This window comes from Mobula birostris, chromosome 25, assembly GCF_030028105.1.
Source record: "Mobula birostris isolate sMobBir1 chromosome 25, sMobBir1.hap1, whole genome shotgun sequence".
NCBI classification, from domain to species: Eukaryota; Metazoa; Chordata; class Chondrichthyes; order Myliobatiformes; family Myliobatidae; genus Mobula; species Mobula birostris.
In genome coordinates, this window is record NC_092394.1 from 50,683,201 (window position 1) to 50,707,405 (window position 24,205).

At 42.1% G+C, this 24,205-nt stretch overlaps 1 protein-coding gene across 2 annotated transcripts in view; it reads left to right on the top strand.

The window, feature by feature from the left end:
- The window catches only part of rfc2 (replication factor C (activator 1) 2), a 55,749-nt gene that overhangs the window by 20,235 nt on the left and 11,309 nt on the right, over positions 1–24,205 (top strand). For both annotated transcript variants that reach the window (XM_072243496.1, XM_072243495.1), the window contains exons 3-8: positions 3,283–3,324; positions 5,345–5,451; positions 6,556–6,657; positions 7,999–8,099; positions 17,457–17,614; positions 23,191–23,256. In XM_072243496.1, coding sequence (XP_072099597.1) covers positions 3,283–3,324; positions 5,345–5,451; positions 6,556–6,657; positions 7,999–8,099; positions 17,457–17,614; positions 23,191–23,256 — 576 coding nt within the window. The remainder of the gene's footprint in view (positions 1–3,282; positions 3,325–5,344; positions 5,452–6,555; positions 6,658–7,998; positions 8,100–17,456; positions 17,615–23,190; positions 23,257–24,205) is intronic.

The following is a 24,205-nucleotide window of genomic DNA, read 5'->3' on the forward strand; positions in this document are numbered from 1 at the left end:
AAAACAATATTTTCAGATGGGGAAAATAGCAAAGGTAATGAAGGTCAGAGATGACAGCCATAGTGGAAGCTTCACTTTGTGCTGATCATTGCTTTATTTCTAGCAAATGTCAAACATTAACATAGTCATAGTCATACTTTATTAATCCCGGGGGAAGTTGGTTTTCGTTACAGTTGCTCCATAAATAATAGTGATAGAACCATAAATAGTTAAATAGTCATATGTAAATTATGCCAGTAAATTATGAAATAAGCTCAGGACCAGTTTATTGGCTCAGGGTGTCTGACCCTCCAAGGGAGGAGTTGTAAAGTTTGATGGCCACAGGCAGGAATGACTTCCTATGATGCTCTGTGCTGCATCTCGGTGGAATGAGTCTCTGGCTGAATGTACTCCTGTGCCCACCCAGTACGTTATGTAGTGGATGGGAGACATTGACCAAGATGGCATGCAACTTAAACAGCCTCCTCTTTTCAGACACCACCGTGAGAAAGTCCAGTTCCATCCCCACAACATCACTTACGAATGAGTTTGTTGATTCTGTTGGTGTCTGCCATCCTCAGCCTGCTGCCCCAGCACACAACAGCAAACATGATAGCACTGGCCACCACAGACTCGTAGAACATCCTCAGCATTGTCCGGCAGATGTTAAAGCATTATGCTCAGTGACAGGAGCAGACAATCACTATTCAATTATCCACATTTCTAGCAATAACCACCATAAGATCGATTAAAGTTACCTCTTCTAACGTGGATTAGCAAACGCTTATTTGTTTCATACAAGCTTTACACATCAAAGTTGCTGGTGAACGCAGCAGGCCAGGCAGCATCTCTAGGAAGAGGTACAGTCGACGTTTCGGGCCGAGACCCTTCGTCAGGACTAACTGAAGGAAGAGCTAGTAAGAGATTTGAAAGTGGGAGGGGGAGATCCAAAATGATAGGAGAAGACAGGAGGGGGAGGGATGGAGCCAAGAGCTGGACAGGTGATTGGCAAAAGGGATATGAGAGGATCATGGGACAGGAGGCCCAGGGAGAAAGGGAGACAGGGAGACTGTATATCTAAAATAAAGTGTCTGCTGATGGTACGTTTTGGTCTTCTGCTGTTGTAACCCTCACACTTCAAGCTTTGACATGTTGTCCATTCAGAAATGCTCTTCTGCACACTGCTATTATAAAGCATGGTTATTTGAGCTGGTCGCCTTCCTGTCAGCTTGAACAACTCTGGACATTCTCCTCTGACCTCTCTTATTAACAAGGTATTTTCATCCACAGAACTGCTCACTGGATTTTTTTGTTTTATGCACCATTCTCTATAACTCTAGAGACTGCTATGCATGAAGGTCCCAGGGGAATCAGCAATTTCTGAGATACACAAACCAGCTTATCTGGCACCAACAATTACTTGATGGTCAAATTCACTTGGATCCCATTCTGATGTTTGATCTGAACAACAACTGAACCTCTTGACTATGTCTGCATGCTTTTATGTGTTGAGTTGCTGCCACGTCATTGGCTGATGAAGATTTGCAGTAATGAGCAGGTAGCCACGGAGTGTAGAGAAGTGGCAAATGAAATACAATGTTGGAAAGTGTATGGTTATGCACTTTGGCAGAAGTAATAAATGGGCAGACTATTATTTAAATGGGGAAAGAATTCAAAGTTCTGAGATGCAACGGGACTTGGGGTCCTCGTACAGAATACCCTTCAGGTTAACCTCCAGGTTGAGTCGGTAGTGAAGAAGGCGAATGCAATGTTAGCATTCATTTCTAGAGGAATAGAGTATAGGAGCAGGGATGTGATGTTGAGGCTCTATAAGGTGCTGGTGAGACCTCACTTGGAGTACTGTGGGCAGTTTTGGTCTCCTTATTTAAGAAAGGATATGCTGACGTTGGAGAGGGTACAGAGAAGATTCACTAGAATGATTCCGAGAATGAGAGGGTTAACATATGAGGAACGTTTGTCCACTCTTGGACTGTATTCCTTGGAGTTTAGAAGAATGAGGGGAGACCTCATAGAAACATTTCGAATGTTGAAAGGCATGGACAGAGTGGATGTGGCAAAGTTGTTTCCCATGATGGGGGAGTCTAGTACAAGAGGGCATGACTTGAGGATTGAAGAGCGCCCATTCAGAACAGAAATGCGAAGAAATTTTTTCAGCCGGAGGGTGGTGAATCTGTGGAATTGTTGCCAGGGGCAGCAGCGGAGGCCAAGTTATTGGGTGTATTTAAGGCAGAGATTGATAGGTATCTGAGTAGCCAGGGCATCGAAGGTTATGGTGAGAAGGCGGGGGAGTGGGACTAAATGGGAGAATGGATCAGCTCATGATAAAATGGCGGAGCAGACTCGATGGACCGAATGACCGATTTCTACTCCTTTGTCTTATGGTCTTATGATCTTATGGCTAGTTTTCACACCTGGACAATGCAGTGCGGAATGGTAGCAGTGCATCTGACATCTTTTGCAGTTGGATGGAGCAAAGTTTCCATTATATCATGACCTGAGGAATCAGGTATACTTTGTTCAGTTTTATGCTGCCAATGGCTGATACATCTAGCAGGGCCTCATTAATTCAAAAGAAGTTGCTGTCCTTCACTAAACATTTGTTTTATAAATAGTATTTTAATATAAAGATTCATTAAAATATATTCAACTTCTTAAAACTTTGTAGATTTTTTAGTTTAATAATTGTTTTTCATCTGTCTCTGTTAATGGTTCAAGTCACAAAAATTCACCTTTATGGAATTAATAAATCACTACCAAAACAGCTTGAAATACAGAATAAAAATTAACTCATCAGGAATTTATTTAAGTATAGATACCCAAATAATCTCAAAATCTGAAAGAAATTTTATCAATGATTGTCAAGGGTTTGTGTTACTGATATGTGATATGGATGGTTTTGTAGGCTGTAACAAGGGAGTGTATTCTACTGTACACAATGTAAAAGGTCTTCCAAATGTGTGGAAACAGGTCTTTCGTGTTTGCCTATTTTTACTTACAGTCTGCTGTGCTCCATGGAGTAACCATAGTCAGTTCAGTAAGATGTTGGAACAAGAAGTCCCATGATCGCATAGCATAGGAACAACAGGCTTTTCAGCCTACAATAATTTCTGTCGCAATGAATACGAAGTGAGCAATGTGTTGAATTTATGGCTCATTATTGCATGTTAATTTAACATTTCATCACAATATATTTGAAAGCTCTGGAATATGCAGAATTGCAGAACTTGTAAATAAATGCTGGTTGTAGTTAATTGAGAAATTCCATTTCATCACTTTCAACAGGTTTTTGCCAGAGAAGGAAATGTACCAAACATCATTATTGCAGTGAGTTTGAATTATCTTTCTTTTTCGTAAATGAATGTATAATAACATTGAGCTGATTTTTTTGAAACAACTTAAATTGTGAGAAAGACACATGTGACCACTGTGAAGATGTGATAGATCTGAAGAATAATTATGTTCCAATCTTCAAGAAAAGGAACTTGGTTAACTTTATAAGTTGTGATAGATTCACTATATTCATTGTGTACGTTACATATCTTTTCTGTTCCTAGATCTATGTATCTATTGTTCACGTCATTTAATTTTTCTGCTTTGATTGTCTATCGTTTCTTGCTGTAGTACATTTCATGTACAACCGTTTCACTTGTTCTCATGGGTTTGACAAGAATTGCTGCTATTTTTACATTCATCTCATTCCTTTTGATTAAGAGTATGTCCGTTTTCTTTAAACATGGCACAAATTTTCCAGTTGCCAAATTACCTGAGTTGAGGCGGGGCGGTGGTTGGTGAGGTTAGTGACCCAGATTGTGTTGCCTTTGTTAAAACCTCCTTTTGCCCATTCTGCACCTGTGCATGTAAATTTCTCCTGATAGTCTAAGCATTTATTTGCATGTAACTAAAGTGTTTGACATATTAATTCCTAATGTTGAGGCCACTATGCTTGCGAAATCCAGTACTGATATTGATGGAAAGCCATTGTTGACTTTTCTCACATTTTGTTTCTCTATTGGGTGAAGATCTTCAACTGCCACAATGAACAATTGTTTATGTACAATTCCTTCGGTCATTTGGAAAAATATCTGAAATAGCACTGATGAATCTATCTACGGCCTCCTCTGCTGTCAAGATGAAGCCTCACTCAGGTTGGAGGAACAACACCTTATATTCTGTCTGGGTAGCCTCCAACCTGATGGCATGAACATTGACTTCTCTAACTTCCGTTAATGTCCCACCTCCCCTTCGTACCCCATCCGTTATTTATTTATTAATTTTTTTTTCTTTCTCTCTCTCTCTCTCTCTCTCTCTCTCTCTCTCTCTCCTTTTTCTCCCTTTGTACCTCTCACTATACTTGATCCTCTCATATCCCTTTTGCCAATCAACTTTCCAGCTCTTAGATCCATCCCTTCCCCTCCTGTCTTCTCCTATCATTTTGGGTCTCTTCCCCCCCCCCCCCCCAACTTTCAAATCCTTTACTATCTCTTCCTTCAGTTAGTCCTGACGAAGAGTTTCGGCCCGAAATGTCAACCGCACCTCTTCCTATAGATGCTGCCTGGCCTGCTGCGCTCACCAGCAATTTTTATGTGTGCTGCTTGAAATACCACTTTGCCTGTTGAGAATGAGAAGAATTGCTCCCCTTTGCCTAAGAAATGTACGTTGGAGCTGACTTATTGGGAAAAACACCACTTTCATTATACAGCAGGAGGCATTTGGTAGTGTACTAGTAGTAGTGTTGCTTTATGAGGACAGATATGTACAGGTGCTACTAGTTCAATTAATTTAGCAACAGTTTTATTCTATCTTTTAAAATGCGCAACTTGGGTTTTATTTATTCAGGATGCGTGGGTGTTGTTGGCTATCTGAACATTTATTGCTAAATTGCCCGAAACTGAGTGACTAGCCAGGCCAGATCTAGCAGTTATTAATTAATCATGTTGGTGGCTCTGGAGTCTCTTTTAAGCCAGGCTATTTCCTCCTTGATAGGATATTATGAATTAGAATTTTTATATCAATTTTAATACAATTACTGATATTATTTACTTATTTCATATTCAATTAGTTTTCATAGCAGCTATAGAAGAAATGAAACTCTTAAATGGATTATTAATCTCAGTGGCTCGATACAGCTAACTGGAGCATATGCTACTATATCTAAATAATCATCATGCTTATCTTCCATGTAACAATCAAATTTCTTTTAGTATTTATTGAGAGAATTTGTTGTTGCTGAATGCCAATTCTCAATGCTTTTTCTCAGCTTCTATGTCCTGATTCTATTTTGCGTGAATTGCTTAATCTTTTGCTTACTTTCAGTTGTTAGTCATTTATTTTTAACTTTACCCAGGGTCCACCTGGCACTGGAAAAACAACCAGCATCTTGTGCTTGGCACGGGCACTTTTGGGTCCTGCACTAAAAGATGCGGTGCTTGAACTCAACGCTTCAAATGATCGGTAGGGTTTTTAAAATTTATCTGAATATGATAAACTGGCCTAAACTGCCAGTGACAGCAAGGCAGATCAAAAAGATATTTTTACCTATTTAGTTGTGACTTCAAAGTAAAGAAATGGGTTTTAAGAGGGGAAAGGAAGCTTTTTTAAAACAAGTCTGGTGCCTGTCTCAATCAGCTTTAGTGTTATTGGTAAAAGGGGGTAGAAAGAAACCTGAATATTCATATCCATTTCAGGGCACAGCAAAGTGTTTTACAACCAACAAAATGCTGTGATTATGTAATTATTTTGTTATGTAGGAGATGGTGGGCAATTTGTGCACAGGAAGTGGTTATTGATACTGTCCCAAAATATAATTTCCAATACCTCGGGTATCTGAAACCCTCTCTCCAGCACCACTGCTCAAGCCACATATTCATCCTAACTATTCTGCTGTTCCTACCCCGGCTAGCACATGGCACAGGAAGTAATCCGGAGCTTACCTTGGAGGTCCTACATTTTTAATTTATCTCCTAGCTCCCTAAATTCATCTTGGAGTGCCACGTCCCACTATTTTCCAATATCCCACTACAACATCTGGGTATTCACCTTCCCCTTCCAAAATGCCCTGCCTGTGTGGGTGCTCCAAAACATCCCTGACCCTTGCACCCAGGAGGTAGCACACCAACAAGAAGCCCTATTTACAGCCACAGAAACTCCTGCCTATTCCCCCTACCATGCAGTTCCCCACCACTATAGCTCTTCTACTCTGTTTCCTGCCCTGTTGTGTGGTAGAGACACTCATGGTGCCATGATCCTTGCTACTGCTGCCTTCCCCTGTGAGCCATTCCCCCGCCCCCCAACAGTATCTAAAGCTATCTAGCTGTTTTAAGACGACAAGACAACAAAACCATTTCATTAGAGCGGAATTAAGCCATTCAGCTCATCGAGTACTCTTCCATTTGATCATGGCTGATTTATTTTCCTTCTTAACCACAGTTCTTCTGCCTTCACCCTGTAACCTTTGGAGGGAGATGACTGCAGGGGACTGTTGCACATTTTCAAATACTTGGTAGGGCTTGCTTTAACAATGACTTGATGTAATTATGACTTGCCATTTTTTTACAGAGGTATCGATGTGGTGAGAAACAAAATTAAAATGTTTGCCCAGCAGAAGGTTACGCTACCGAAAGGTCGTCACAAAATCATCATCCTGGATGAAGCAGACAGGTGAGAGGATTTGGGTATTTAAATGTAAAATGCCATGATTTAACTTGTAGCATAATTGAGGGCCAGGCACCAACTGCACCTTGACAAGGAAATTGGAGATCTTCCCCTGCCACCCATCCAGTTGTGTGTTTTTGACAGTGTTAAAAGCATCAACCAGTTAAGCAGAAAGTATTGTAAACTTCTGGCCTCAGAAAGTAACTGCAATGCTTCTTGTTGTTCCTGACAGTTCGAACACCCATTTTTACATCATTGGGATAGTGTTTGTGCATCACAGTGGTTCAGTAGTTAATTCAGGTTTGATCCTGACCTTCAATGTTGTTTGTGTGGCATTTGCGTTTTCTCTCTGTGATGGTGTGAGGTTCCCAAGTTCTCAGATTTCCTCTCACATCCCAAGAACATGCTGGTGGGTTAATTGGCTCTTAGTGCAAGTGGGGAGTTGATGAACTTGTGAGAATAATTAAAGGAGAACAGGCTTGCTCTGACAGCCAGTGTAGTCTCAAAAGGCTAAATAGCCTATTCCACTGCTGGAGGCTGGTATGAGATGTAGGACAGGATCAGAGACATCAAGTAAATTGAGCAATAGCATACCTGCCTTGATCCATTTTTTAATTTGACTGTCAAAGGCCGATAATTTCCACAGTAGCTAAGGCCGTTTACGGGCTGCCGACTGCAAAAACTACCTGTTGCTGTGGCACTTAACCTCTGGCTCTGATCGTGTTTGTTATTTATGTTAAGACTCTTGTGCCACCCTTTTGAATTGTTGGTAACAGATATCTTTCATCTGAAACATTGAACTTGAGGTCCCGTATGCCCAGTTGGTGGATGTGTAAGATTCTATAGCATAAGTTAAAGAGTGCATAGGTTTCCTGAAATGCAAGCCGAAACTCATTCCTCAAACTAAAAGAAAATACAGATTAGCTGATTAATTATCCCGTAGGACCAAACTATAGATCAGTTATTAAAACGTTCTACAACAAAATGTTTATGGAATGCTTTTGGAGGTTTGAAAGGAATGCCAAATGAATATAAGAATCTAAGAGCAAACGATCTTGTGTTTCTATTACGAGTAGAGGTGTATACTTCCACATTTTGCCAAAAACATAGCCTCCATTTGGAGGAGCATATCACCTTTGCAATTGCCGGCAGTAAAACCATTGTTGACAGTAAAGTAAATGTGCTTTGAGTGAAGCAGGCATCAGCCTGTGTAAATGACTAGCCAGTGCTGTCACTGAGCACTGAATCTCTCTCTCGATGTACTTGCCTAGTTCATGCAGACAGGGAGGACAGATAGGGTGAAGAAAATACATTCATGCTATGTTTGGTTTTCTGTCTGACCTGCAGTATGACAGATGGAGCTCAACAAGCCCTAAGGAGGACAATGGAGATTTATTCTAAAACTACACGGTTTGCACTGGCTTGCAATGCTTCAGATAAAATCATAGGTAGGTTTATGGTAATCTAATTATCTATTACTAAATGTGTCTCTGGAGGCATTGCTTTGGGTATCATTGTATTTTTGGATACATGGCTCATTTTGTCTTGTAGTTTTAATCAGGTTTAAAAGCAGTGTTATGTCTTTGCCTGTTTATATAAAGTAGATTCCAATTAATTGGGCAATCAGTTAATCAGGGCAGCCACTTATTTGAGACAACTATTAAAGAACAAAAGCTAATCAAGAAAATAGCAGGGATCTCCTTCAATTTTTTGGGGGGACATTTTGCCGCTTAGTTGGAAACAGGAGATTGTTGCTGAACAGTTGCTAACTAGTGTCAGTCGCATGCATTTGTATGGCTGATAGACATTACACTGTGCTTAGAGTGAACAGTTTTTAAAGGCTAGGTGCCTGTGCTGATTATGTTCATTTGCAGTCAATCACAAGAACATGGCAGTGTACACTGGATGAATTCCTCCATCGATAACTATTAGGAATTAATACAGTTTTATAGTACTGTAGTGGTATTGGTAATGTTCTAATTGTTTTTATTTCATTTAAATGCATTATTTGTTACTCACTTAAATGGTAGTTTGTCTTTTTTTTTTTTTACCCTTTTAACTATTTCTATGAAACCGTCTGATTGGGCCCAAATGCGCTGGTCACAATGTATCCCAATTAACTGGAACCCACTATTTATATATTAAAAAATGTCCAAAAAGACATTTATGCAGCAGAGTGCTGTGAAGTGGTTTAGAAGGTAAGGGATGAAGAGCAGATTTTGTTCTGGGCTGTGGAACAGAAAACAGACTTGGTTAAGCAAAACTATCCACTGATGGACAGAGAAAAATGTCACCCAAACCTGCCTTTGGAATGTCTTCTGGAAGATTGAAGAACTTCTGGAATCAGTTGCTCACCTGTGAATGTGTTTTTTTCCCATTATTCTGCACACTCAGATCCCGCTTCATGCTGAGGATGAGTTCCTTGGAGGTTTTTTTTAAAAAATCAAACCCGAGGTGTTATCTTATGTATACACAGTAACTTGTGGAGTAAGAAACACGCAAGTAGGCCTAACCTGTACATCAGTGGAGCAGCAACACATCTCAGCAGCAGCAGAGGGAAGCGGGTACTGGTTACATCTTAGAGGAGGGACTAAGCTATGGGACTTCTAACTTTGACTTCTTCAAGAAGACATCAAGATTTGACTGCCTTTTCTCAAGTTTCCACTTATGAAGCAGTTCTCGGTAGCAGGAAATTATGTCCAGAGCACCTCTCTTTGCCTTATTGCTTCGCTCCCAGTCAGGGTCATTATCAATGAACCGGTCCATGATTTGTGTGATTGTGGTGATGCTAGTGCTGAGGAATTTTATAGTGAGGTTTCTTGCCAGTGTTTCTTCATCTCCATCCATGTCCTCAGATTCACCCAGGATGCATTGCTCAGACAATTGTCAAATTGTCTTCATTATTGAGGCTGTCACTGTGTGAATGCAGTTTCACATCCATGCTAATGTTTTTCTTAGACATCTTAGATGTGCCACCCTCACTGGAAGTTGCAGGCCGTTTTCCAGACATTATGGGTGAAAAAATGGAATAAATTGACGAGCGAGCAAGAATGTTCACGTGCAGGGGAGGCAGAGCGTGAACTAATATGTGATTGGCTGCGAGTAGATCAGAGCGTATGTAAAGTGCTCATTGGCTGATTGAATGGTGGCCGCTCTTGAGAAGTTTTAAGTGTTGTTTCGAATGAATTTTTGTTTGTTTTTATATTTCAATCAAGAATTGAATAACTGCGGTAATGAATCAGTGCTATGTGGGGTAGTGTTGTGCAGGGTCTGAGTGATTTTAACAAGGAGTTGGTAGTTTTAAGTAATTGCTTTAGATATAAGCAGGTGTTGATGGTACGTTATACAACTGTAACCACTTCTACAACTGATCGTATAATTTATTTATGCTTGGCTTATTTTTAGTCATCCACCATTTCTTGGATACTCACCACAGCAAAGTGAATCAATTTTGCAGTTCATCACCTAAATTGGATCCTATTTTGGATCATGTGAGTTTTTCAGACTGGCCAGAGCTTGAAGAATTTTTTTTTGACATTGTGAAAATTGAAAGAGGGAGCCTTTACCATGGAACATTGAGAAGTACAGCACATTATGGACCTTCGGTCCGAATGTTGTGCTAACCAACATAAATCTATTCCGTATTTAATTTAACCCTTCCTTTCTACACAGCCCATAAACCTCCATTTTTCATACATCTACGTTATTTAACTATCAAGTCTTTTAAATGTCCCTATTATATCAGAGTGTACCAACACACCTGGCAGTGCATTCCTGGTACCTATCACTCTCTGTGTTGGAAATGGGGGAGGGGGAACTACCTTTGACACCCCCTCTCTTTCCCCTCCCCCTCACAACCTTCCTCCATTCACCTAAACCAATCTCCTCTGGTATTGCTTTCCTGGGGGGGGTGGGGGGGTGTTGATTGCCCACTCTATCTATGCCTTTCATAATCTTATACACATCTATCAGGTTGCCTTTCATCCCCTATGCTGAAAAGAGGAAAGACCATAAGATATCTGAACGGAATTGGGGTATTCAACCCCTTGAGCCTGCTCCATCATTCAATTATGGCTGATTTATTCCCCCCCCCCAACCCATTCTCTTGCCTTCTCCTCGTAACTTTTGATGCCCTTACTAATGAACCTCTGTTTTAGCTATACCCAATGACTTAGCTTCTACAGCTGCCTGAGGAAATAAATTGCACAGATTTGCCAACCTCTGCCTAAAGAAATTCCTGCTGATCTCTGTTCGAAAAGGATATCCTTCTATTCTGAGGCTGTCCCCGCTCACTGTTCCTAGACTGCCCTACTGTTGGAAATTTCATTTTCACATCCACTCTATCTAGGCCTTCCAATATTTGATAGGTTTCAATGAAACCACCACCCCCCCCCCATTCTCCAAAAAAAAAAAGCCCTAGCTCACTCAACATTTTTCATAAAATATGTTCTCTCATCTAAACTCCTTAAAGCTTGCACATCCTTCCTGTAACACACATCAAAGTTGCTGGTGAACGCAGCAGGCCAGGCAGCATCTCTGGGAAGAGGGCAGTTGACGTTTCAGGCCGAGACCCTTCGTCAGGACTAACTGAAGGAAGAGTGAGTAAGGGATTTGAAAGTTGGAGGGGGAGGGGGAGATCCAAAATGATAGGAGAAGACAGGAGGGGGAGGGATAGAGCCAAGAGCTGGACAGGTGATAGGCAAAAGGGGATACGAGAGGATCATGGGACAGGAGGTCTGGGAAGAAAGACAAGTTGGGGGGGGACCCAGAGGATGGGCAAGAGGTATATTCAGAGGGACAGAGGGAGAAAAAGGAGAGAGAGAAAGAATGTGTGCATAAAAATAAGTAACCAATGGGGTACGAGGGGGAGGTGGGGCCTTAGCAGAAGTTAGAGAAGTCGATGTTCATGCCATCAGGTTGGAGGCTACCCAGATGGAATATAAGGTGTTGTTCCTCCAACCTGAGTGTGGCTTCATCTTTACAGTAGAGGAGGCTGTGGATAGACATGTCAGAATGGGAATGGGATGTGGAATTAAAATGTGTGGCCACTGGGAGATCCTGCTTTCTCTGGCAGACAGAGCGTAGATGTTCAGCAAAGTGGTCTCCCAGTCTGCGTCGGGTCTCGCCAATATATAAAAGGCCACATCAGGAGCACCGGACGCAGTATATCACCCCAGTCGACTCACAGGTGAAGTGTTGCCTCACCTGGAAGGACTGTTTGGGGCCCTGAATGGTGGTAAGGGAAGAAGTGTAAGGGCATGTGTAGCACTTGTTCCGCTTACACGGATAAGTGCCAGGAGGGAGATCAGTGGGGAGGGATGGGGGGGACGAATGGACAAGGGAGTTGCGTAGGGAGCGATCCCTGCGGAATGCAGAGAGAGGGGGGGAGGGAAAGATGTGCTTAGTGGTGGGATCCCGTTGGAGGTGGCGGAAGTTACGGAGAATAATATGTTGGACCCGGAGGCTGGTGGGGTGGTAGGTGAGGACCGGGGAACCCTATTCCTAGTGGGGTGGTGGGAGGATGGAGTGAGAGCAGATGTACGTGAAATGGGGGAGATGCGTTTAAGAGCAGAGTTGATGGGGCTCTGCTCTTAAACACATCTCCCCCATTTCACGTACATCTGCTCTCACTCCATCCTCCCACCACCCCACTAGGAATAGGGTTCCCCGGTCCTCACCTACCACCCCACCAGCCTCCGGGTCCAACATATTATTCTCCGTAACTTCCGCCACCTCCAACGGGATCCCACCACTAAGCACATCTTTTCCTCTCCCCCCTCTCCCCCGCATTCCGCAGGGATCGCTCCCTACGCAACTCCCTTGTCCATTCGTCCCCCCCATCGCTCCCCACTGATCTCCCTCCTGGCACTTATCCCTGTAAGCGGAACAAGTGTTACACATGCCCTTACACTTCCTCCCTTACCACCATTCAGGGCCCCAAACAGTCCTTCCAGGTGAGGCAACACTTCACCTGTGAGTCGACTGGGGTGATATACTGCGTCCGGTGCTCCCGATGTGGCCTTTTATATATTGGCGAGACCCGACGCAGACTGGGAGACCGCTTTGCTGAACATCTACGCTCTGTCCGCCAGAGAAAGCAGGATCTCCCAGTGGCCACACATTTTAATTCCACATCCCATTCCCATTCTGACATGTCTATCCACGGCCTCCTCTACTGTAAAGATGAAGCCACACTCAGGTTGGAGGAACAACACCTTATATTCCATCTGGGTAGCCTCCAACCTGATGGCATGAACATCGACTTCTCTAACTTCTGCTAAGGCCCCACCTCCCCCTCGTACCCCATCTGTTACTTATTTTTATGCACACATTCTTTCTCTCTCTCCTTTTTCTCCCTCTGTCCCTCTGAATATACCTCTTGCCCATCCTCTGGGTCCCCCCCCCCACCTTGTCTTTCTTCCCGGACCTCCTGTCCCATGATCCTCTCGTATCCCCTTTTGCCTATCACCTGTCCAGCTCTTGGCTCTATCCCTCCCCCTCCTGTCTTCTCCTATCATTTTGGATCTCCCCCTCCCCCTCCAACTTTCAAATCCCTTACTCACTCTTCCTTCAGTTAGTCCTGACGAAGGGTCTCTGCCTGAAACGTCGACTGCACCTCTTCCTAGAGATGCTGCCTGGCCTGCTGCGTTCACCAGCAACTTTGATGTGTGTTGCTTGAATTTCCAGCATCTGCAGAATTCCTGTTGTTTACATCCTTCTTGTAATGAGGCAATCAGAAATTAACACAATACTCTTGTTTGGTGTAACCAGAGTTTTGTAGAGGTGCAACATGACCTTGTAGCTCTTGAACAAGGTCCCCTGATTAATGAAGGCCAGCACATCAAATGCTTTCTTAACCACCCTATCAACTTGTATGGCGACTGAGGGATCTGTGATTTGACCCCATGATCCCTCTGCTAAGAATCCTGTCATTAACCTTGTACTTAGCTTTCAAATTTGATCTCCCCTCACCTTCCCGGATTGTCTTCTATTTGCTACTGCTGCGCCCAATTTTGCATCCTGTCGATATCTCGTTGTAACCTACAGTACAAGAACTTTCTAACCATCCACAACACCATGAAACTACTTGTCATCAGTAAACTTACTAACCCCATCCAAGTATTTATAAAACTCACAAAGAGCATGTGTCCAGAACAGATCACTGCAGACCTCCAGGCAGAATCTGCTCCATCTACCATCACCTTCTGTGGGGAAGCCAGTTCAGAATCATCACAGCCAAGCCTTTGTGGATCCCGTGGCCTCGTGACTCTGGATGAGTCTACCATGGGAGCCTTGTTAAGCGCATTACTGAAATCCCAATACTCCATATACACTAGTCTACCTTCATCAACTTCAGTTAGGCTTGAATTGAATTGACTTTATTACTTACATCCTTCGTATACATGAGGAATAAAAATCTTTACATTCCGTCTCCTAAATGTGCTATTTATAGTAACTTGTAATAAATAATATGTACAACAGGGCAGTCAATATAACATAGAAATACATTGTATCAGCATGAATTAATCCGTCTGATGGCCTGGTAGAAAAAACTGTCCTGGAGCCTGTTGGCTTTTATGCTGCGGTACCATTTCCACGATGCTAGCAGCTGGAACATTTTGTGGTTGGGTGACTTGGGTCCCCAATGATCCTTCGGGCCCTTTTTATACACCTGTCTTTGTAAATATCTTGAATAGTGGGATGTTCACATCTACAGATGTGCTGAACTGTCCGCACCACTCTCTGCAGAGTCCTATGATTGAGGGAAATACAGCTCCCATACCAGGCAGTGATGCAGCCAGTCAGGATGCTCTCAGTTGTGCCCCTGTAGAAAGTTCTTGGGATCTGGGGGTCCATACCAAACTTCTTCAACCATCTGAGGTGAAAGGCTGTTGTGTGCCTTTTTCATCGCACAGCCGGTGTGTACAGACCACATGAGATCCTCCGTGATGTGTGTGCCAAGGAACTTAAAGCTGTTCACCCTCTCAACCCCAGATCCATTGATGTCAAGAGGGCTGAGCCTGTCTCCATTCCTCCTGTAATCCACAACCAGTTCCTTTGTTTTTGCGAGGTATGGGCTTATGAGGCATGAGCTGCCCCTCACAAAACCATGCTGACTATCCGTAATATGATAGTGCTCCAAACGCTTATATATCCTATCCTCAAGAGTCCTCTCCAATTGTCTACCTACCACTGAAGTAAGACTCACTGGTCTTAAATTGCCAGTATTGTTCATTTTGCCTTTCTTGATCAATGGAACAACGTTTGCCATCCTCCTATCCTTTGGTGCACTCTTATGGCCAGTGAAGATGCAGAGATCATCGTCAGCACCCCAGCAATTACTTCCCTTACTTCCAGAGTAATCTGATGTATATCCCCTCCGCCCTTGGGACTTGTACTAATGTTTTACAGAAGCTCCAAAACTACCTCTTTCTTAACCTCAACATGCTTCAGAACATAGCATTTCTATGCTGACCTCACATTCATCGAAGTCCCACCAAGAGATTTGTCACTGATCACAGTACTAGATCCAGTATAGCCTCTTAAGTTAGCCTGTTCATATATTTTGTCAGGAGTCCTTATTAGACACACCCAACAAATTATGCCCTATCTAACCTTCTACACGAAGGCAACAAATGATATTAGGGTAGTTGGAGTCTCCCATGACAACAACCCTGCTATTTTTGTGCCTTTCCAAAATCTGCTTACTTATCTGCTCCTCAGTGTCCCTGTTGTTATTGGGGACTCATTGAATACTCTCAGTAGAGTGATTGCTCCCTTCCTGCTTTAGCTTCCACTTGCACTGACTTAATAGACAATCCCTCCATGATGTCCTTCCTTTCTGATTAACAATGCCTTTTTTAAATCTCCCTCCTTATCATTTTTGAAATATTTCAACCCTGGAAAATCCAGCAGCCATTCCTGCCCTTGTGACAGCCAAATCTTTGTAACGGCTACAACATCATAATTCGTGCTCTAAGTTCATTACCCGTGTTCTCATTTTTGCAATTTTAACCCATCCAAGTGACAATATTTATGACCTATCCACTCCCTATCATTCCTCAATCTCACTGCACATTGCATCTACCTTTACAGTAATTTCTCCATCATCTGACCTAACACTCCCATTTGTATAAACCTAGTTTAAATCATCCCCATTAGCTCTAGCAAATCTGTCTAAAAGGACATTGATCCTTCGTGAGTTCCAGGTGTAACCTGTCCCTTTTTCTACAGACACACATACATGTTTGCTTTTTTCTACAGATCATACTTTCTCCAGAAGAGATTCCACTGATCCACAAATCTGAAATCCTGCACCAACTCTTTAGCCATAAATTTGTCTGCTGTATCATCCTGTTCTTACCCTCATTGATGTGTGGCACAGGCATCATCTAGAGATAACTACCCTTGAGGTCCTGTTTGTAGCTTCTTTCCTAACTCCCTGTATTCACTCTTCAGGACCTCATTCCCTTTCCTAGATGTCATTGGTAGCAATGTGTCCCACAATACTAGCAACTCACCCTTCACCTGAAAAATGCTGTGGATGTTATCCAAGACATCCTTGACCCTGGCACTTGGGAGGCAACATAATATCTGGAAGTCTTGTTCTTGTCCTCAGAAACTCACGTCTGTTCCTTTAATCAATGAATCCCAATCACTATCACACTTGCCTTCTCCACCCATTCTCTTCTGAGCCACAGAGCCAAACTCAGTGCTGGCTGCTGTGGCTTTCCCCGATATGTTGTCCCCCATCAACAGAGTCCAAAGCAGTATACTTGTTATTGAAGGGAACGGTCACAAGGGTACATTGCACTTCTCTCTCCTGACAACCACCCGGTATTTGCATCCTGCAGCCTAAGTGTGACGGCCTCCCTGTTGCTATCTTGATCAGTTAGGAAAGGCGTGGAAAATGGATTTCAATAAAGATAAAATGTGAGGTGATGCATTTTGGAAAGTGAAACCAATGTATGAGTTATACTATAAATGGTAGGTCACTATGGAGTGTAACAGAACAGAGGGCCTTAGGAGTACAAGTGCGTAGGTTCATTAAAGTAATAACACAGACAAACAGGGTAATAAAAAAGGTGTTTATCACTCTGGCCTTCATCAGACAAAGCACTGAGTATAGGAGATGGTACGTTATGTTGCAGTTGTACGAATTGTTAGTGGGCTGCACTTGGAGTTGGTGTGTACACTTTTGGTCGTCCTGCTATAGGAAAGATGTAGTTAAACTAGGTTGAGTACAGAAAAGATTACAAGGATTTTGCCAGGACTAGAGAATCTGAATAAGGGAGAAGGTAGGAAAGCCCAAAACTAAGGGACATGGACTTGGGTTTGAGAGGAAATATTTAAAATGTACCTGTGGGGCAATTTTTTCCATGGTGGTGAGTATATGGATTGAGCTACCACAGGAAGTAGGTGAGGCAGGTATGATAGTATCATTTAGGCAGCACTTGGATAGGTAGATGAAGGGGTGGAGCTTAAAGGAATACGGGCTGAACAGAGGAAATTGTGACTAGCTGGGTGAGCACTGTTGTCAGCATCAGCATGGACTGGCTGAGCCAAAAGACCATTATCCATGCTGTATTCTGTGACTCTACATGCAATAACAGATGTGCTTTAGATTTCTTCAGATTTCCACTTGTATTGTTTGCATTGTATTCTAGTTTATTGTGATTCAAGACTAGTATATTAGGAAGATATGCCCTTACTCAGAGTGAATTTACTGCAGCAGATTGTAATTCTGTCTGTTATAATTGATGAATAGTGCACCCTTGATCTTTTTCTTTTGATATATTTAACAGAGCCTATCCAGTCTCGTTGTGCTGTCCTACGTTATACAAAGCTTACTGATGCTCAGGTCCTTGCAAGACTGATGCAGGTGGTTGAGAAGGAGAATGTCCAATATACAGATGACGGATTAGAAGCCATCATTTTCACAGCACAAGGAGACATGAGACAGGTAAAATTGCTGTTAGGCCCGACACTAGAATGAGGGTACAGTTTGTTAAATGTTGGATAGTGATAACAAATAGTATAGTAGGTGTGGTGTTTTACCAAAGTTCAAAAGTAATAACTTCCATTGTACGTTTACAGTTGCAAGAAAAAGTCGGTGAACCCTTTGCAAATACCTGGTTTTAAGTATTAATTACTCATAAAATGTGGTCTGATCGTCATCTAAGTCACAGTAGACAAACCAATCTGCCTAAACTAACAAAACAAAAACAATTGTACTTCTTGTCAATAATGAGTACAGCACTTAAACAATCACAGCCTAGGTTCAAAAGTACGTCAAGCTCTGGGGTAATATCTTCTGCAAAAGCTATTTGGAGTCAGGTGTTCCAATCAATGAGGTGCGGTTGGAGGTGTGGGTTGTAGAGGTGCTGGAAAAGGCTACAAATGCATTTCTAAAGACCTGAATGTTCATCAGTCCAGTGTAAGAGAAATCATGTTCAAATGGAGGAAATTCGGTACTGTTGCTACCGCCCCTAGGAGTGGGCATCCTGTAAAGATCACACCAACAGCACACTGTGCAATGCTGAAGGAGGTGAAAAAGAACCCAAGGGTAACAGCAAAAGATCTGCAGAAATCTCTAGAACTTGCTGAAGTCCCTGCTTATGTGTCCACTATAAGAAAAACATTGAACAAGAATGGTGTTCACGGAAGGACACCATGGTGGAAACCACTGCTCCCCCCAAAAAAAACAAGTTGCTGCATGTGTCAAGTTTTCAAAAGACCACCTGGATGTTCCACAGTGCTTCTAAGACAATGTTCTGTAGACACACGAGACGAAAGTTGAACTTTTCGGCAGAAGGGCACACTGCTATGTTTGGAGGAAAAAGGGCACTGCACACCAACGCCAAAACCTCATCGCAAAGGTGAAGCATGGTGGTAGGAGCAGTTGGACAGCAACCTGGACAGCTTGCAATCGTTGAGAGAACAATAAATTCAAAGTTGTATCAAGATATTTTACAGGAGAATATCAGGGTAGTATTCTGTCACCTGAAGCTTGAAGTAATTGCTTTAGATATAAGCGGGTGTTGATAGGGTGGTAAATTATACAAGTGTAACCACTTCTAGAACTGATCGTATGATTTATTTATGCTTGGCTTATTTTTAGTCCTCACCATTTCTTGACTTGGATACTCAGGACAATGATCCAAGAGTAGATCAACAACAGAATGGTTTAAAAAGAAGATTCCTGTTTTGGAATGACCAAGTCAGAATCCAGACCTTAACTCAATTGAGATGCTGTGGCCTAACTTGAAGATGCAAGGCATCCCAGAAATATTGATGAATTGAAACAGTTTTATGTGGAGGAATGATCTAAAATTCCTCCTCACTGATCTGCAAGTCTGATAACCAGTTACAGGAATTATTTGGTGGAGGTAATTGCTGCTAAAGGAGGTTCTACCGGTTATTAAATACAAGGGTTCACATACTTTTTTCCAGTGTGGACCGTGAATGATTAAATAATATTCAAAAAAAATTTGAAAGGTACAATAGTTTGCATGTTATTAGCTTAGGCAGATTGTGTTTATCTATTATTGTGACTATTATCATGGTCAAGATGGCGCCAGCGTGCAACGCTGCCTTGGTCGTCGTCTTCCATATAGCTCACAAAAATATCTTACATTTATGTCTATTTTTCATCTTGAACCTGTGTCTGGGACTGTTAAAACCTGTGATTTACAGTTTAAACATCATTTGAGTGATCCATCGCTTTGCTGTGTCCAAGAAGACTTCGAGAGGTGAACGCATACTCGAACTGCCTCGATGTGAAGAAGCTTTGAGACGGGACAAGCCGATGTTTGATTCCATTTCGCCGATTAAAGCATCAAGGAAGATTAAGATATCAATGCAAATGCAGAAGAAGGCGAGCAGAGATTTCAGTACCGACTGCCTGCCTTTTGATCATTGCCAGAGCAGGATTCTCTGAGCAGTCTATCAGTGTGTGGCTCGCTGTGGCAAGTGGGTAGGCTTCTCTGCCTTGTGTAGTGTCCCTCTCTTCCGATGAACGTCAGTGATATCATAGGGTGGTATTATGGTTCTGCGTATTGGGTTTATGCACTGTGGACTTTTTCAGACATGGTTTTCCAAAGTTTCAAAGGTACATTTAATGTCAGAGAAATGTATACAATTTACATCCTGAAATGCTTTTTCTTCGCAACCATCCACAAAAGCAGAGGAGTGCCCCAAAGAATGAACGACAGTTAACTGTTAGAACCCCAAAGTGCCCCCGCCCCAGCTTCCCTCCCTCCTGCGCGTAAGCGGCAGCAAGCAACAATTCCCCTCCCACTGCTGGCAAAAAAAAAAAGCATTGGCACCCACCACCAAACACTCAAGTGTGAGCAAGGCAACAGCAAAGACACGGACTTGCAGAACTCCAAAGACTACATAGTTCACCTGGCATTTGACGTACCACAGGCTCTCTCTCTCCCTAATAAGGGAGAAAGAGGTGTCTTCATTTCACAGCAAGAGGAGCAACATAACAAATAACTCGCTGGTTTACAATGTTAAAAGTCTGTTGCATCGCTTTTTCGGAGCTCTGTGCCCAAAGATCTCGGGTCTCTGGGCATACAGCCTTAGACCTTCCATCTCCCACGACACACCAATCTTCTGCTCGGACACCAACCTCCGATTATTACCCCCCCCCCCCCCCCCCCATCTCCAGATCCACGAAAACTCGCTCCTCCAAAGGCGAGCGGAACTCCTAGGCCGAGCCCTTGGTGTGCCGAACAGCAGCCACTTACGAAACCCCAAGAGCGGGTCCCATTCCCGCAAAGAACTGTAGTCAGCATGTAACTCCAGGTCAGGGTCTTCAAAAGAACCCTGGAAGGGAGAAGTAGAGATATTAAAGATGGAAGTAGAGTTGTTCCCAAAGATGCAAGCAAAGGAGTCGCCGTTAGGCGCCATTAACCCTCCTAAGCTCTGTTTTCTGTGTTATATTGTGTTTTCTTTTTATTGCCTGTTCCTTTTCCGTTTTATTGTGCGAAGGAAGGGTGTTTGCAGGTTGATGTTCTTAGTTTTTTGTGTGGGGGTGGTTTTGGGGGTCGATGTTCCTGTTCCATTTTGTGTTGGGGTAGGTTGGTGGTCAGGATGCCATACTTTTTTGTGCGGGAAGGCTGGGTTTGATGTTTCTCTCTGAACAACTTTCGTGTTCTTTCTTTGTTTCATGGCTTTCTGGAGAAGACAAGTTTCAGAGTTGTATATGGATATATGCTTTGATAATAAATGAACCTTTGAACATTTGATTTAGATGAAGATCAGACCACATTTTTTGAGTGGTTAATACAGAAATCCAGGTAATTGCAAAGGGTTCACAAACTTTTTCTTGCAACTGTACCTTTCAATGTAATAAAATACCCCAATTTGCTTCATAGGAGTATTAACAAACAGAATTAGATATGGAGCCACTGAGGAGATTAGGACAGTTGGCAAATTTTGATTTGGGCAGTGTATTTTTATGAAGTATTTGACAAGGACAAAAGTTAGGGCAGAATTTAATTCAAATTATATAGTACCTATGAAATGTATTCACCCCCTTTGGAAGTTTTCAACAATGAATCACAGTGGATTTAATTTGTTTTTTTATACTGATTAGCAGAAAAATTCTCTTTTGTGTCAAACTGAAATCAGATTTCTACAAAATGATCTAACTTAATTAAAAATATAAAACACAAAATAATTAATTGTCTAAGTATTCACCCTGTACAGGTCAGTATTTAGTAGATGCACCTTTGGCAGTAATGACAGCCTTGAGTCTGTGTGGATAGGTCTCTGTCAGCTTTGCACATCTGGACTCTGCAATTTTTCCCCGTTCTTCTTTTCAAAACTGCTCAAGCTCTGTCAGATTGCGTGGAGATCATGAGTGAACAGCCCTTTCCAAGTCCAGCCTCACATTCTCAATTGAATTGGGGTCTGGACTCTGACTTGGCCATTCCAGGGCATTAATTTTGTTTTAAAGCCAAAGCTACAAAGCAATGGCTTAATGCTTAAGGCCATTGTCTTGCTGGGAAACAAATCTTCTCCCAAGTCACAGTTCTCTTGCAGACTGCATCAAGTTTTCCTCCCTGTATTTTGTTGCATTCATTTTACCTTCTACCTTCACAAGCCTTCCAGGGCCTGCTGCAGTGAAGCAGCCCCACAGCATGATGCAGCCACCGCCATGCTTCACGGTAGGGATGGTGTGTTTTTGATTACGTAGCATTTAGTCTGATGCCCAAAAAGCTCAATTTTGGTTTCATCAGACAATAGAACCTTCCAGCTGACTTCAGAGTCTCCCACATATCTTCTGGCAAACTCAAACCGACATTTCATGTGAGTTTTTTCAACAGTGGCTTTCTCTTTGCTACTTTCCCATAAAGCTGCGACTGGTGAAGCAACAGCTGTTGAATGTGCAGTCTCTTCCATCTCAGCCACTGAAGCTCGTAACTCCCACTCCTCCAAAGTTGTCATAGCACTCTTGCTGACCTCCCCCACCATTCCCCCCTTGTATGGTTGCTCAGTTTTTTGAGGACGGCCTACTCTAGGCAGATTTACATTGTGCTATGTTCTTTCCATTTCTTGATGATTGACTGAACTGTACTCCAAGAGATATTCAGTGACTTGGAAATTTTCTTGTATCCATCTCCTGACTTGTGCATTTCAATAACCTTTTAGTGGAGTTGTTTTCTCGGTGTAGTTTTTACCAGGACACTGACTCACCAGCAGTTGGACCTTCCAGATACAGGTTATTTTTACTACAATCAATTCAAACACCTTGACTGCATATAAGTGATCTCTATTTAACTAATTATGTAACTTATAAAACCATTGGCTGCACCAGTGATGATTTGGTGTGTCATATTAAAGGGGGTGAATCCTTGTGCAAACAATTATTTTGTATCTGTAATTAATTTAAATCACTTTGTAGACATCTGTTTTCACTTTGACATGAAAATCTTTGTGTTGATCCTTATCAAAAAAGCCAGATTAATCCACTGTGATACAATAAAACATGATAACTTCCAAAGGAGGTGAATACTTTTTATAGGAACTGTACATCAAAGAAGTTACTTTTTGACAAACATGGTATAAACACTCAGTAGCTATCTGCTTCGAATTAGTCTTTGCTTGTAGCTGGTAATGCCTCGTCAGAGCTGGGAATTTCAGGCACTATGTTCTATTGGTTTTATTTGGCTTGCTTTCTTTTCATTAAGGAATGAAGAGATTCACTCTCAGATTCTGATGCAATGTGATTAGCCTTTTATTACATTACAGTTCTGTGCTTTCAACCTTGTGTGATGGGATGCTGCTGTTAAACCATGTGATGTTCTTATTTGCAGCTTGAAATGGTTAATAATAAATGGATTTGAACCAATATTCTAGAATTTTGTCTGTCTAGACTTCCTTCACATTGAAAGTAGAGTAAGATTTGAATGTTTCCAAGCTCTTTTTGAACACAAATCTTGATGTATATATTCTGAATTATGTATATTTTAGTTATTGTTTTTCAACTTTTGGCATGCAGATCAACTTATTTTTAAATTTTACCAGGCTCTGAACAACTTGCAATCAACACATTCGGGATTTGAGTTTGTGAACAGTGACAATGTTTTCAAGGTAAGTCATTGTTGTGGAAAGAAAACATTGAATTTGTGGAGCATTTTTCACGTCCTCTGAACTTGTATTTGAATATATGCAAATGAACAAAGTAGGTGTCTCCTCTACCATTTCATAAAATTGTGGCATATTTGCGTCTCCCCACAGTCACCCATTATTACCACATTGTTTCCAATTTGTCAGATAATTTTTAGTCCATGCCAATGTATTACACACATTTCTATGTGCTTTAATAATGCCTATCAACCTGTAATGTGGGACTTCATCAAAAACCTCCTGAATATCAGACACATCACATTCAGAGGTTTGTCCCACAAGATGAAATCTTTTCCCAAGCAGTATTTAAAACTCTTAAGGAGCTTACATTTTTTGATCGTTTTCCCGCTGACCCCTGAATACTAAACATTGGTGGATGCACGCCTGGCCTGCCCAATTTTACCACACAAGATATTAGAACATGAGAATGTTTTTGACAAAAACAGGCCATTCAGCCCAACAGAGCATACATTTTTATTATGGTGTGTTGGGAGGATTGAGTTCAAGAGCCACGAGATAACGTTGCAGGTCTATAAAACTCTGGTTAGACCACACTTGCTGTACTGTGTTCAGTTCTGGTCACTTCATGATAGGAAGGTTGTGGAAGCTTTAGAGGGTGCAGAGAAGATTTACCAGGATACTGCTGGATTAAAGAACATGTAATATGAGAGACTGAGCAAGCTGGGGATTTTCTATTTCAAATGAAGAGGATTTGAAGTGCCTTGATAGAAATGTGACTTGATAGATGATAAGAGGCATAGAGTGGACACCCAACACATTTTTTCCTGGGGTGGAAATGTATAATATGAGAGAGCATAGTTTTACGGTGATTGGAGGAAAGTATCGGGGGATGTCAGAGGTAGGTTTATTCGCACAGAGTGGTGAGTGCCTGGGGTGGTAGTAGAGGCAAATA